Source organism: Amblyomma mixtum, chromosome 2 (genome assembly GCF_055824585.1).
Source record: "Amblyomma mixtum isolate Tamu chromosome 2, ASM5582458v1, whole genome shotgun sequence".
Lineage (NCBI taxonomy): Eukaryota > Metazoa > Arthropoda > Arachnida > Ixodida > Ixodidae > Amblyomma > Amblyomma mixtum.
In genome coordinates this window covers 52893195-52908871 of record NC_143013.1, presented here as the reverse complement: position 1 = coordinate 52908871, position 15677 = coordinate 52893195, and the positions used below count along the sequence as shown (strand labels likewise).

General features: G+C 46.2%; 1 protein-coding gene across 1 annotated transcript; it reads right to left on the bottom strand.

The window, feature by feature from the left end:
* Nucleotides 1-5105: 5105 nt before the first annotated feature.
* On the bottom strand, nt 5106-15048 carry LOC149359362 (uncharacterized). The gene is made up of 5 exons (XM_089567649.1): nt 14893-15048; nt 12938-13240; nt 10384-10625; nt 8754-8978; nt 5106-5259 (listed from the first exon to the last, which is right to left on the bottom strand). The coding sequence occupies exons 1-5, from the start codon at nt 15034-15036 to the stop codon at nt 5106-5108; spliced, it is 1068 nt and encodes a 355-aa protein (XP_089423775.1). The 5' UTR covers nt 15037-15048.
* Between the last annotated feature and the right edge of the window lie 629 nt (nt 15049-15677).

Below are 15677 nucleotides of genomic sequence, written 5' to 3'. Positions count from 1 at the left end.
ATTACTCCCTTATTACAATTTACTCCACCTTGGGGGATTCCCCTAAAACTTTTGTCGAATAATATATATATATATATATATATATATATATATATATATATATATATATATATATATATATATATATATATATATATATATGAGGAACAGCGAGCACATGCCTTGAAGTGGCGTTTTTAGCACGGGTGATAATTTGTTTTTTTCGTTCGCGGAGAGCAAGAGAACACAGGAGATAAAAATCGGCAAACTCAATATAGCTGGCCAAACCAATATTGCGGCCACTTAATTATGTAATACGTTAATACCTGGAACGAAGCTCCGATGCAGTACTACCACCTTTTTGTGAGAATGTGCCAGTAGCGCCACTGTGAAAATGCGGTTAGAATAATTTCGGGAACTTAAAACGTTGAAGCAGAAGCTTGACAGCGCTGCTTACAGCCTACTGAGAAAATTCAAAACCTTCTCAAAGGAAGATCTAAATGGCATGTGAGATCAGGTCTGCCAGCGAATGTTTTAGAACACGTAAAAAAGTTTAAAACATAAATGATACTTGCGTTTTTGAAAAGCCAAATGCGTAGTTCCCAGTTTGCGATTTCGTCGACGTATTTCGCCAGGAGTAGAAGTGGTCGCACGTTGCAAACCGACACTTTGTGCATGAGAAACTCACACGTTTCTGCAAGGCGAACGACTTTTTTTCTCGCTTAGTTGGTCTAGCGAATGTTTCCTGAACAAAATTAAAACACGACGAAGCTGCCTTGCAATTCATCCACAAGAAGTGTCTGGCAGCGGCGGCTAGCGCGGGTATAAAAAGAACTCGAAGTGACATCATGGCGACAGCCTGATGCTTTCAAGAGGGCCCCAGCAAACACGTGCTTCGTTTTCGCTATTGATCGCTCTTAATACTGTGGATAGTCGACAAACATGCAAAGGCTTCTTTTTCCCTCGGTATCATGAACGGGAACGTCGCGTCGTGCAGAAAGGCTGTCAGTTTTCGCGACTGACACTTTCATGTCTTTGGAGTAGAGCGGCTTTGCGCGATGAGAAAGGCAGCGCTGACAAGACTGCGATTGTTGGCGTCATGTTTCTTTTGCTCCTTAAAGGGCAACTGAAGCAGTTTTAGAATTCCATGAGTTTAAGGTTGCCGAATGAGCGAAATGTGCTGGTAAAGCCTGCGAAATCGTTTTGCTCTAGCATTTGAAATGGTGGCGTAATCGCCGAATAAAGTCGTCTTCAGCGTTCTGGCCTCTCTGAAGTGCACAGCGACGGTCAGAGGCCCCGATAATGACGTCACGTATTACGCACTACGTTTCCAGCGAAGAAAGGGTTATTCCATAGAAGAAAACCGACGCCATCGAAGGTGGAGCTCACGATGCATTGTTTGGCGCCATCTGACGGCGCACAGCAGCACGTAGGCGTAAGCAGCGGACATCTGAAGTTTCGGCGATAATGACGTCACTGCCGAGTTTCCTCGCACTCCTCCAACGTAGTGAGGAGAAGCCTGAACATCGTCGCGGTTTTAATCGACGATTATGTCTCCATTTTAAATGCTAGTGCAAAAATACTTTGCATGGATTACCTAGAAGCTTGATAGATTCGAATTCCTGAATAACCTCGATTTCTCAAAAAACCGTTTCAGCTTCCCTTTAAATTGAACCGGTGAGGAGACCACGGGCGCAAAACATGGCGTGTCGCTTCATATTGACATGTTTTTATGAGGACGGAATCACTGGATATTGCACAAATATATTCAGTAGGTGGTTAAAAAGTGGGAATTGACCGTAACTACTTTTTTTATTCCGTGTAAATTAGTGCATGCACGCCACCAAAGTACGAACTACGCATATAAATCTGATTTATTTACCAACTGGCGGACATTACTTGTTGGAAATTTTCCAAAGACAATTTGCCTAAGGAATAGAACGAAATTTGTCACAGCGATGAGGTGAAGGGAAGAGAGCTTCACCGTTAAATCTTAAGAAATTGTGCTTCGTGGTAGTAGGCCCGTAATGCCAGCCGGCTCTGTATGGCATGGTGTTTGAGGTGGATGAAAAACTAACATAGTTGATTTCACTTCTGTCACTGTAGTGCATATTTAAAACTTCGATCGAAGGGCGACTGAAAGTTTTTTGTTGGCTTAGATAAGAAAACGTGTGTCGTGAGATACCAGCATGAAATAAATAAAAAACAGTACATTTGCGCAGCTTTAAGTTGTACATGCTTCTTCAGGAATGTGGCCAAGTGAGATGAAGCTTTCTGTCAACTATGGGGGCCATTGCGAAATAAAACGCAGGAGATTTGGGAAGTTCCCAAGCTAGAGTCTCGGATTTTAAGCCAGCGGGAAAAGTTCGTGCATCTGTAAACATGTCGCTTTTGCTAAAGAATAACCGTTCAGAAAAGAAACAGACGGAGTGTACATTACGCGCTGATTACCCGCTCCATTTATACAAAGTCAAGATTTGCTGGCAGCTACAGGCGGTCTTTCTGCGCACCGTACCGGAGGTGACTCTCATAAAAAAAGAAATAAACACATTAGTGGCTGCACGACGACGACGACGCGTCGTGCAAGGCGTCGTGCAAGTACGATCCAAGGTTAGAGTTTGATTCAGATGTCAGGCAACTCCTATGCTACGTGTGAGAATAGCCAGTGTCAAACAGCTGTATGACAAGCTCATACCATGATGTGGCATGACAGAGCTCGGACGGTTCTGACATGCCACGTCATGATAGCAAGGCTATGTTACTCAGTGTAAGGTGTAGCTTTATTGGCTGTTATCTGGAGGCGGTCGATGGCTTCCATATGAGATTCTTTGGTCTTAACAGAAAAATAGACGTGCTCGGAACATGAGGTGCCTTAGCGTAGGCTTAATGCCGCACGTTCTTATGCACACTGCCGCAGTATTAATATGTTCCAGGCCCCTTACCTGTAGTTCAGCATCTCTATGTTCGTAGCAATTGCATCAGGAATCCTTCACACGGCATGAGAGATTACGACGTGGGAGCGTGAAGAACGAAGCCTGAAGTATTGCAAAATGCTCATTGCTTTCTATTCTGAAATGAATTGTATGCTGTATAGACGCTTTACAGCCCGGAAGAATGGGCGCCGCCATATTTGGTCACATGACCATTCCGCCATCGCCGGCCTTCGGGCCTTCTCGTTTCGACGGCTCCCGGCGCGTTGGAGCTCAGCTACATGACGCTTCTACAGATCTAGCTGTGGATGACGAGCTGCCGGAAAGCACAAAAACTTAGTGCGAATACGCATATACTGCATATAGTATATACTGCATATAGTGCGCATATAGTCTTGGTACTGGGAAATGTTTAGTTCAACCAGCTGATTTACTCGTCTCCTTCAAACTGCCCGCATCGGCTCGAATGTGACCTATAATTTTTTGCTGAACTGCAGATTAAAAGCGGGTCAATGCCTGAAAGCTTGCTTTTTAGAGCTCTATATGTTTGCCGAATGGAGGAAAATGTGTTCACAGCTATTAAGAACGTCCACTGCTCAGCGCACGTGACTTACAACCGAACGTGCGCGTGCGCGTGATCACCGGCCGATTGTCCAGATATTTGCTTTATCCTTCGTTAACATTTCGGCTTCCAAAGGAAGAATACGGATGTTTTTGAAGGGCTCTTCAGAAGCTCGGCGACGTTCGACCGTGCGCGCCGATGCTGCTAACGCCGGCTCCGAAGGCCAGAAGTGGCGGAAGTCCTAGTGGCGTCATTTGTCGCGAACATAGCAAACTGCTCTCTGTAAGCGATCTTATAGATGGTTTACGAAGAGCAGTTGGCTATGTTTGCTAGGTTTGCTTCGTAGAAAAAAGAAAGAGACGAACAACGAAGAATAAAGACTTGACAATATTTTGCCACGAGATCTTCCTTACAACTGCAGAACAGTCCGTATTTTCTATACAATGTTCGGACGATGCTGTCTTTAATGAAATACGAATACTCAGTGTCGGGAGCAGACTTAAGGAAGATTGGAATAATGCGTGCAGCGCGAGTGCCATACTGCGATGCGTGTTATACTTACACTCTCGATTAAGGGCCACCAACCTTGCTGCAAGCAAGCAAGCAAGCAAATCAAGCAAGCAAGCAAAGCAAGCAAGGAAGCAAGCAAGGAAGCAAGCAAGGAAGCAAGCAAGGAAGCAAGCAAGGAAGCAAGCAAGGAAGCAAGCAAGGAAGCAAACAAGCAAGGAAGTAAGCAAGCAAGCGTCTATGTGGCGACCGGCAAAATGTATCTGCGATATTTGTACTTAGCGTCGTGAGACATTTTATGTTCGATAAGTGAAGATGTACTGACTTGAACACCTTTATTTGCACATTTTAAAGTAAACATGTCCGCAGGGGGAGACAGAATGAAGCACGTGGAGCATACTTTCTTACAGGGCCTTTACATCGGGTCACACGCCGCTTGCATGAGAGGTAGGAATTCAGATATAGCCCGAATGATAAACGCTTATTACTTATGCACTATATTCAGAAATGCAATGTCACGAAAAAAAAATTCAGTTCAGTAGTTATAAGGAGACAAAACTGAATAGGCAACTGAATAGACAAAACATTACGCGCAAGGGCGTCCGCAGAACTTTTTCCAGGGGGGGGGGGGGGGGGGGGGGGGGGGGGGGGGGCACCCGATGTCCGGGGATGGGGGCGGTGGTAGGTTAGCACCGAAAAGGAACTAGTGCATAAATAATATCCATAATTCCAGGGGGGGCAACTGCCCCCCCCTTGCCCCCCCTTCCGGACGCCCATGATTACGCGTACTGGGTTTTCAGGAAACGTGTTGTTATAACACTTACAAAACACGTCCTGAGAAAAAACGATGAATAGCAGTGCATGGAATTAGTTTTAAATAATATAAGTTTACCATGAAAATAATCCGAAACAAGCGCCAAATCAGAAAAATTCCTTAGACGCCATTACGACATCAGAAAAGTATTCTCAGTATATATTCTTTAAGGCAGCAAATAGTCCTGCTGCTGACATTATAAAGTACCGATGAATACATATTACACATTGCAACTATTTTGCCCCCGATCGCGCTCTAGTAGGCTATGGGCAGCTGTGCCTGGAACCGTGGCGCAGGAGTCTGTGGCGTGGCTTCACGTCCCTTTACGATGGCCCCGGACGCACTGTTCTCGGCACTTCTTTGCGCTCAGGAACATTGCACGAGGCGCAAGGCATCGCCGCTTCTTGAGCAACCCCACCGAGGCCACGTAACACTTGTTGGACGAGTGGGTGGCGAAGTAGGGAAACCTGCGGTAGACGGCAACCGGCGGGAGGCTGTTATGCATGACACGATAGCCTGAAGTTCTGCTATCGGCATGATTTGTGTTTCAAAGTGACTAGCGAATGCAAGAAGAATCGACGGGGCGAGCAGTACACCAACGATGAACAACTTCTTATTGATAACCTTTTCTTCTCGAATAGTACCTGTCCTGTCTATTCTTTTTGTGAATTTCTAACGTGCGTTAGCCACCTTTTAAGGCTGCAATGAACCGGCCACATCGATGGCAAGTTGTTTCTATGGAAGAATCATGTGAGAGACATGTGGATATATTAAATTTTCCGGGTTTGAGGATCGACCTAAAAATTAAAAAAAAATGCTCGCATACAACCGCCTGCCTGCTTCGCCTTTGCGGCTGTGAGGAGTCTCAAAAGGGCAGTAAGTAAGCCAACTTGCACTCCACAAAGTATGGCCGTGCCGATAGGATTCACAAGAAGCACATATTACTCCGCTTGCTGCGTTTCTGCTAGCAGACGAAGATATGGGGCCGTATTTTTTAAGCGTTTTTTTTGGCATTGGTCGAGCCCGGGCGAGAGTGCTTGTTGGCTCTCTGCGCTGTAGTCGCAGGCGGAAGCTGATAGTGATAAAAGGGGCAAAAGGAAAGAAAGAAAAAATAAAGTTCACAAAAAGCTACCCCCGTTAATGTGTAAGCAGACCTCTCTGCGCGTTTCTGGAGCATCGTCATCCTGAAGTACACTGACAACTGCTATGAAATTTGCGCCGTGTCATACGGCTGGCAGCTCCGCCACGCCTTGGATGACATTGACATTTCCGACAGTAGTGTTGTTTGAGCGCTCAAGTTGGCCGCAGAGCAGCACGGCTGTCTTATATTGTTAGGAAAGACAGATGAGCAGCGTCCCCGAGGAACTGGCGTGAAAAACTTCGCCACGGACCCATACAAAGGAAGATTACAGGAGCAAGCATATCACGCCTCTGCGCGGCGTGTTCTGACTGCTACAAAATTAGCATTATCTAACTATTTAGGTAATACACTCCGGACTTAGCCAGCTGTTCGGTAAAGGTCGATTCACACGACGGACCGTTCGCCCGCGGCCCGAGCACTACGTGTTCATGCGTCAGCACTTTGAGAGGCGCGCTGGCGGCCGTGAGAGGCTGCGGCCGGCAGCGCGCCTCTCAAAGTGCTGACGCATGAACACGTAGTGCGCGGGCCGCGGGCGAACGGTCCGTCGTGTGAATCGGCCTAATCAGCAGGCACTCGGACCAGATAGTGCGGGAGATCAAGGAGGCTGCTGAGATAGCCGGGCTGCAAGATAATTGTGTCAGCGCGCCTTCAATCACCTTGTCAGATGCGGAGTTGCTCTTCTTGAAGAAGTGACAAGCAAATATACTTTGTTTTTGTTGTTTGAAATCAGTATTTAAGCACATTTTTCACCTATTAAACGTCAGTTGGAAGTCAGCGCTTGTATGTCCTCGTTCTTCGTCGTGTGTCCTGCTGGTTTGCGCTGGTATATATATGTAATGGATCACCAACTAGCCCGCACTCTTACCCTACTAACTATTTAGGGCGAGCATGGCGTGGGTATTTTTTCTTTGTCAGCTTCTTATTTTGGCGCAACGCTAGCTTAGGGAAGTTGGGAGCCAACTAGCCCCATATTTCTTTCTGCAGAACAATAAGGTTTGCGTTAAGGGTACGGAAACGCGTTACCAGTCATACCTGCAGCACTGTCGCCTCATAGCAATATCCGGTGAGGTAACACGCATGCGCACTGTGAGTAAGATGGTGGCGGTTAGCCTCCAGCACTTACGTCTTTTCATAGGCCGGATGCTCGAACTTCTGCCTTGCTGCCGCTTTAGCCCTAATGTTCATAATGCGCTTTTAACAGCTTAGGCATGTCCGGTGCAGTATTTCCCTTCTGGATCATGTGCTATCGCTAAATCCAAGTCCCAGTAGAGAGGATGTATGCCAACTGTTTATACACAAGCATAACTTGTCAAAAGTTGGATGCTATGGTTACTGAGCAACTCTGCCCGGCTCAAGTCAACTTTTGTTGGACGTAACTTTTATTGTGAAGCGACTGTAGAATATTGTAAGATACTGTCATGAGCATATTGATGGGAATTGTCTAACGTACTGATGCGCTTAGAGTTTATCTTGCGCGCACCGAGTAGTTAAAGCGGGCATAGAGAACCAACAGGGTTCGTTTATAACAATAAATAGCAGAAAACTACAAGCGCCCCGAGGAGTGATCTGTGGATATATTGATCGTTATGGGGTAATCTCACAATGTGCGCAAACAATTGCGTTCATAAACAACTTCCCGTTATAAAATGCGCTTGTCAAATATTTCTGGGTACGCTGCTGCGCATGCGCGTAACATTTATTTATTTATTCAAGTTACCCCTAAAGGCCCTCCAGAAGAGGGTATTACATAGGGGGGGGGGGGGGGGTACAATCATAAGTAATCGCGATACATTTTAACAAATAAGTGTAACAAAAAACGTTAATTAAAACATAAGGCATCACACAAAGAAAAAATGAGCACTAACAACAACAGCAAACTTTTACACATTTCCGTCACAGCGAAGAAGCTCTTGAAATTTTTTATTGTTAGTTTCTGTGGCGATGACTGATAGCAAACTATTCCATTCAGTGATAGTACGGGGAATGAATGAATTGGCATAAGACGATAAATGACAGTTTACGCATTTAACTTTGAAAGAATGATCCCGGCGTGGAAAGATAGCATCAGTGACTGAAACAAATCGTTGCGAAGGGATGGGTGGTGATAAAGCTTATGGAAAAGGGTTAAGCGAGCAAGTTTACGGCGATATGACAAATATTCCAGTTCGGCACGTTTTTTTAAGGCTGAAACGCTTGTGAAGGGTGAGTAGTCTGAAATTATGAAACGAACAGCACGGCTTTGCAAGGATTCAATGTTAGTGATAACGTAGGCTTGAACAGGGTCCCAAATGGCCGCAGCATATTCGATTTTAGGGCGTATTAGAGTTATATAAGCAAGTTTTTTAACGTGTATAGGGGCGTATCTGAGGTTACGTTTAAGAAAACCAAATGAGCGGTTAGCAGATGCTAGGGTGAGGTCGATATGGTGATGCCGTGTTAGGTCAAACTGAAGGTGCACCCCAAGGTACTTGTACGTTGATGTTAGTTCCACAGTATTGTCATTTGGAATATAAGTGCTTGTTTATGCGGGTCACTTTCACGAGATGGTGCTGCTGGTAAAGGTGGCCACACGGTCTCGCGCTTCTGTCATTACATTGCATCTGAGCCAATACACAGAGCACCGAATGTCAGGTCTAGTTAGCGGATCATGCGTATGCCAGAAGAACGGCTATCAATTGCGCCGCCGGAAGACTCCCAGTGAGAGACCCGCTAACCGTTCAATTCGGTGCCGCAGAGCCATATGACATCGTTCTGCGACACCTGGCCGATCATGGGCCGATCATGGGCCGATCATGGGCCGATCATGGGCCGCCGTCTCACCTGAGCACATCGGGGCTGCACGTCGCCGCTGGTCCGGGACCTACGGGGCACCGCTTTTCGGGAGACCCGATCGTCTTGGGCGGCGGCGGAATACACGTATGGGCGCAGTCTCGGCGGCTGGCAAACACCAGGCTATTGTTGGGCGCCGGACAGAGGCCGTCGGGGAAAGGCCAACGCACGCAGCGCTTGCCGTCGAAGATGGCCCACGTCGGCTTCACGTCAAGCCTGCGCTCATGTTTGAATGGGAGGTCTTGTAGTTCGAATGAGAGGTCTACAGGTTGCAATGCTGTTCAACCAAAACCTTGGCTAACATTCGTACACGCGACCTATTACGAGCTCGCAGATCCCTCTGCTATTGTAAATTTACTGCCACCAGTTTACTCATACGTGGTCGCTCCCGAAGAATTTGCAGTCTTGACGGCGTTGGCTTTGCAGAGGCTTACGCGGCTGCCGAAATCCCCCATGTCCTCGTGCACCTCGAGTGAGAGGTTGCTATACGAATGGAGTCGGATGTATCGGTGCGGCGGAATTGTGCTTTGAGCGTATAGCCATAGCCCATGAGCCGAAAGATTAACGACGTTTCTACCATTCTGTCGTAAGCATGCCATCACATTTCTTGCGGTTGGCTGCTTGGCTCCTCCGCGGCTATTTAGTATTCCAAGGGCTCATGGTGGATAGTTCAATAGATGGAAAGTTCAGCACGCCTCTGGAGTTCATATAGAACATATGACAGCTTCCCTTTATCAGGCCGCTATGCAGACGAGCCGGTACATCGGTTCTTGCTGTCCGTGTGAAACAGACATTTTAACGTGATAATGATGAGTAGGCACTGGAAAACGCAGGGTTGTCGTGGGAACTTTTGTGTACCCACTGCGCGAATAGGTACACAGAGCTTCCTTGATGTACTGATTTTGAGATTGATTAGTCTGTGAAAAGTATGGCACCCCCGAACGGCCATCATGCGGCCACCACTCTCATCATCGTCGCCATCATCATCATCATAATTTATTTATCCCTTGTGGTCCCCTAGGCTGGGAAAAAAAGAAAAATGGCTGGTGGATCAGATGGCGCTGATTACGTCACACCCGTGGAACTGTAGGAGTATAGACGTCGGTTCTTCGCCAGCATAACATCGTCGGGGCTTCGGACAAACGCGCGCGTAGGAGCGGAGCATATCAGGGACGTTAACGTTTCGTCAGCCAGTGAAGAAGATGTTGAGGTCGTAAAACCCCGAGTATCGGTTTCATAGGCAATATTTGCGTGCCATCCGAAATGTATATTTATTTATGTATGTGTACGGTGAACCATGTATATATTTATGTATGTATGCATGCATATAAACCCCTTCCTTGTGAATCCAAGCGCCAAGGTTTGCAAACTAGACGCTCCAAATAATGGGAGAGTGTGCTACTCGCTTCAGTTATAAGAAAATCTCAATTACGCGATCTACCGAACACTTTTGTGATAGTAAAGCATGTTTCGTTTAGTTCTGACGCTAAAAGTGCATTCCAGCACAAAAAATACGTCATTGAAATAGTAGACTGAAATTTCCCAAAGTAAAGCCAGTGGCTTGGCTTGACTAATGAAGCTTTAGCCTACGACTAAGCCCAGGAGAAAGATTTGTGCTCACCAGGTGCAGGGCGCGAAGAGAGGGCCCGTTGAGCACACTTCAGGCTTCTCGCCGTATTCGTTTCGCAGAGCGCAGGTGCGGTGGCACTGCTCCGCGGTGGCGAACCGGTCGGGGCTCCGGTTGCACACGCGAATGTGGTCCTTCACGGTGAACACGCACGTGTCGGTGCTTGCCTGGTAGTGGTACAGGTGGTACAGCACGCCGCAGAACCGGTACATGGCCTCGCCGCACTTGCTGTCCGACTGCGGATGCGAGGGAGATCCGTGAAGTTGCAATAGAAGACCACCGGACGCGGTGTCAAATTAGTCCCCGTTTTCGTCTCCAAGGCCGGAATCTGGCTTCGAAGATCTTTTCGGTTACTAAGGATAAAAAAAATATCGCTTGAGCAATAACTGGGAGGAAGTGTACCGAAGAAAGGTGGCTACTGAAGTTAGGGGTATCAGTACAGTGGTCATAAAGAAACAGACTATTTTCGGTGGGCAATGAGTGTGAAGTATACCAAACCATGTGTAAAAAATGATGGGTCCTGGATTTCGGTATGGTCGGATCGTTGTGTGCATAAAGTTAGAGCACAATTTCGACTAGAGGCAAAACGCAGGGGCGGTTGGAAGATTGGCATTAGACGTTCACAGCAAAACATGTGCCGGCGTACGCGGACTGCGCTTCTAAGGAAGAGAGGGAATTGAGAACTAAATGAGTTTGAAGGGACACATTCAAAAGGAAACAAATAAGGTGAGTGAGAAAGGTGCTTAAACATCTGTGCACGAAAAGAGAAAACCCAATGTAAAAAAAAGATATTAAAATCTAAAGAAGTACAAAACAAATTATGTCAGTATGATAAAACACAGTGGGGGGCGTTAAAAGAACGCCCAGATGTTGCAAAGGAAATGAATTCGTGTAATCGAAAGCTATGTTAAAAAAGTTTGTACAAGCTGAGTCATGAATAGCATGCACAAATACGTGTGCAATAATTGAGTGTGTATTGCTGAGAGGTCACAGTGTTTATCCAGGTGTAGTGCGATCTTAGCTAAGCCGTACCGACCTTTTAGGATTTAGCGACTGGGGAAAAAAGAACTAGTCTACTGGAGAAAGAATGGCTGGATCATTCTTAGAATAAAAGTAGGGAAAAAGGCAAGTGAACTACTTCATGATCAGCCTTCTTCAAAAAATGCAAAATTAACATTCGGCACTTAGTGACCAGAAACCGTTGATTCTGAGAGTAAGAAGGCCAAACCCCCCCCCCCCCCCCCAAAAAAAAAAAAAAATTCTTAATAGTCGTACCTGCCATCATTCCGTTTCAAAAGACATGATCGTACACTCGTACACTACCCAAACCTCCAGTACACCGTCCAAGGCTACTGAGACACGATGTCGATGCGCAGTTCATGTTAATAAGCCACAAAGCAGCAGAAACCGGTAGATGCCACCTTTTAATAAATTATCCAGACAGGTCTACTCATTTAAAAGGCCATGGTTATGTTTGCGTTTGGGTTTCCCTTTTGACTTAAACTGTTTCTGAGCTTCATGATGAGTAGCGCTCATGCTCTGGAAGCGTTGAAAGATGTGGGCTTATAATGTTACTGGGACAGAATCTGTAACGCTCACATGGCGACGAAAACCAGTGCCACCGTCCACATTACGAACCTGCTTGTGGTCATCGCAGAAGCGTCTATGCTTTGCATGTGTTTTTTTGTTGCGACGTCACGGGCCGAGACATACGTGGGCGGGAGCTATACTTCAGGCAGATGCAAAGGCCTTCGTATCGCACCTACACACATGTGGAACAGCAGAGAATATCTTTTTTCTAGTGCGTGTAACCATCCTTTTCCTCACGTAAGCCTTGAAATCGAGACGAAAAATGAAAAGTGGACGAGCAACAACACACGTTTTGCACGTGCAGCCGTGCTGTGAGTGTTCTGATGTCGCGAATCGCTACACTGGGAGCTGCTTACTGCTGATGCCACCTATAAGACTGGTTATCGTGCAACGGTGCACGACGGCATGGTTGGGGGTAAGTGTTATCCAAGCGCACATACACGCGCCACCTGGCATCAGTTCTCATCAAGCTTAGGGGCCGAGGCCGCAGCGCATGGTCACTAGCCCCTGCGAACAAACAAATCCGGGTGCGTGCAGTGCACACACTGGCTACGTTGACGACACATAGTGTTCCAGTTTCAAGGCCGTCTTTCTGGACTAATTAGTATACCTTATTGAGCGGAATTTTTTAGCACGGCAAGAACGTATATTCCTCACAGGTAGAAAGAGGAGTGCCAAAACTACATGCGTTCCTCTGCCTACCTTTCTCCAAGTTTATTTCATGCCCAATTCAAATCACTCTTAGCAGGTTTAGGACAGGCCTCGGTCAGTTAGCATATTTGGGCAAGAAGGAAGGTTTGGGTCTTTGTGAATGGCCACGAGTCAAGTCAGAATAGCAACTGCATTATCTTGGCGAACATCCCATTCGATGATAACTAATCTTGAAGCCTCTTGAGCTGTTTTGGCCACTTTGTATCCACTCTGTCTAAAGGCCACTGGTTAGCTGACTCACGCTCACCGGTTCTGTTATCGGTGGCAGAGGCTTTTCTGCGTCGTCGTAGACTTCGTCCGTGTCCCAGTACGAAGAAGCGCTGGTGACGGTGCTCGTATTTGACAGAGCCACTGCGGTGTTAATCGAGACCGCAGCCACTTTCTTGCCTGCGGCGTCGGCGGCAGCTTCCTCAGCGCTCACCGTCCTCATCGACTCCACATTGGTGTGTGCTTTGGGGACTTCTTTCTTCCGCCTCTGGCGTCGTGAGTGCGGCCTCTTGGTGGCATTGGACGTGGCCAAGATGGGGCTTTTGGGAGGCGCTGTGTTAGCCTACGAGGAAAAGAGGATGACTAGTTAGTTTCCTTTAGCTATTGTGCAGTACTGTTATAAGCACCGATTGAGCAGCTGTGGTGAAGGTTTAGTTCCGGGTCATTATCTAAATGCACGGAAGCATCGAAGTAGCTCTGAAGTCGGGTTCTTTGAGCCAAGAAATTAAAACGCATGGATAATATCCTAGAATAGAAGAAGTTTAGGTTTAGCATGAGTTTAGCTCGTAAGGTCGAAAAATCCTGGTTTTCCAAATGCAGCCCTGACGATAAGCCTGCTTTTGAAACCTTTAGTTAAAATTACTAATCATTTGAACTGATGTTAGCAAGAATTTATGACAAGCTCTTCTAATTTCCTTGGCTGCTACCACACATCACATGGATTTGAATTATCAACAATAGCGCGTTGACGTGAACCGTTACGTAAGAAATAAAGATAATGATCGAGTCGTTTCGTACTGAAGTGCTAATGGGCCGCAGGCTTAGCGGCACTGGCTGCGCGCAATTCCTAATTCGTGATAATATTGTGCCCAGAGTCGGTAAAACGAAGGTCACGCCTGGAAAATACGATGTTATGCAGTAAATAAAAATATTCCATATTTGGTGAAGACGGATGAACGCGGGAGCACGCAATATGCACGCGGGAGCGGGAGCACGCTGAGGCTAGAATCTTTTCTTAATTTGCCCAGTTTATTTATTTGCTTCCAAGCTGACTCGCGGCAGGGCCCTTAGTTTATAGAACTAGGCTTTTTTTATATATGAACAGTAGGGGACATATATGGTAACAAATCTTTTCCATCCTCTGCTATACTTCGTTCACGATCCGCCACTGACAACAGTGAAATCAGGGCCGGCACTCAGTGAGGATTGCTATTCAGTGGCTCTGGAATTAAGGGGACGACCGACAAATGATTTTGATGCACAGTAATGAAATGGAGAGAGGATCGTCATCATAAAATATGAGATTATATAACCAGACTGATTCTCTTTAAACATTAGACACTGGAATCTCAATCCATACGAGCGTGTGCCCACCTGTATTAAAATTTCAAAGTGATTACAAAATTGTGACGTGCCACTAAGGAGAGAACGAACTAGGTACTCGAGACACGATGCAATCATTTATGTTCGTAGGAACAGTATACGCTAGAAAATGAGAGCAAAATATCATGACCACATGGTTTAAACGTCTAGGTGAGTTCCGCCAAGCTCACTCTTTTGAGAAGTGTTTATTGAGTTCGCAAGATATAATACAAAAAAACATATTCTGAATCCGATGCGGAATAGTTGCACTTCGTTTGAATCAAAGACAACGCTATTAGGAGTAGCACAGGTTCGGAAAAGCGCCCAGCTCACCGCGTACAGACGTTAAAAGGGAAATATTTTGCTTCATGTTTATTTCGCATTTGTCTCTGCGCCTTGAGCTTGTGTACATTTATTCTGTCAGCTCAGCACAACATTCCTTTGGCCGATGGAGTGTATGCGTCGTAGTCCTCAATGGTACATGTAAACTGTGAAGAGTTTCTTAGGAGTTATCAACAATCTGATGCAGAATTCGAAGCGACGGTAAATCCGCTCAAGTATGAGCGAACACGGCGTTGGTGAAAGAAATAGGCGTTTAATGCAGCCTGGCCGGCGGCGTGCCTTGCAGCTCACCGGATCATAGCCTCCGGCTGTGCCATGAGCCGCATGCCAGTCGCTCATCCTGCGGTCCTCGTCTGGCATTTCCGCAGCCCACTGAATGTCTAGGAAGACGGCAGTGATGCTAGCGATGAGCACCGCCGCCATGAGCACCGTCATGGTGTACCACAGCCAGGATGTGTGCAGGCTGTCACTGCGTGTGTTACAAAAAAATTCGAGGAACGCGCGGAGACAGATCCTTGAGCAGAATTATTGCACAATATAGACACTACATATTTTTCGTTAATTCAAATTTCTCTCAAGACCCTTGAGCAGAAGTATTGCACAATATGGACACTACATATTTTTCGTTATGGCAAATTTCTCTCAGGATCCTTGAGCAGGAGTATTGCACACTATGGACACTACATATTTATCGTTAATGCCAATTTCTCTCAAGATCTTTGAGCAGCAGTATTGCACAATACGGGCACTACGTATTTTTCCTTACTGCAACTTTCTCTCAAGATCCTTGCGCAGCAGCATTGCCCAATATGGACACTACGTATTTTTCGTTAATGCAACTTTCTCTCAAGACCCCTAAGCAGCAGTATTGCGCAATATAGACACTACATATTTTTCGTTAATGCAAATTTCTCTCAAGATCCTTGAGCAGAAGTATTGCACACTATGGACACTACATATTTATCGTTAATGCCAATTTCTCTCAAGATCTTTCAGCAGCTGTATTGCTCAATACGGACGCTACGTATTTTTCGTTAATGCAACTTTCTCTCAAGATCCTTGCGCAGCAGCATTGC

Bases quoted from the DNA above. Each gene is read 5' to 3' on its own strand.
- LOC149359362 (XM_089567649.1), bottom strand. From the start codon at position 15,036: ATGACGGTGCTCATGGCGGCGGTGCTCATCGCTAGCATCACTGCCGTC. The intron at 13,241-14,892 runs GTGAGCTGCAAG...TTTTCCTCGTAG, and splicing joins CAGCCGGAGGCTATGATCCG to GCTAACACAGCGCCTCCCAA. The intron at 5,260-8,753 runs GTGAGACGGCGG...CGTCTACCGCAG, and splicing joins TGCAGCCCCGATGTGCTCAG to GTTTCCCTACTTCGCCACCC.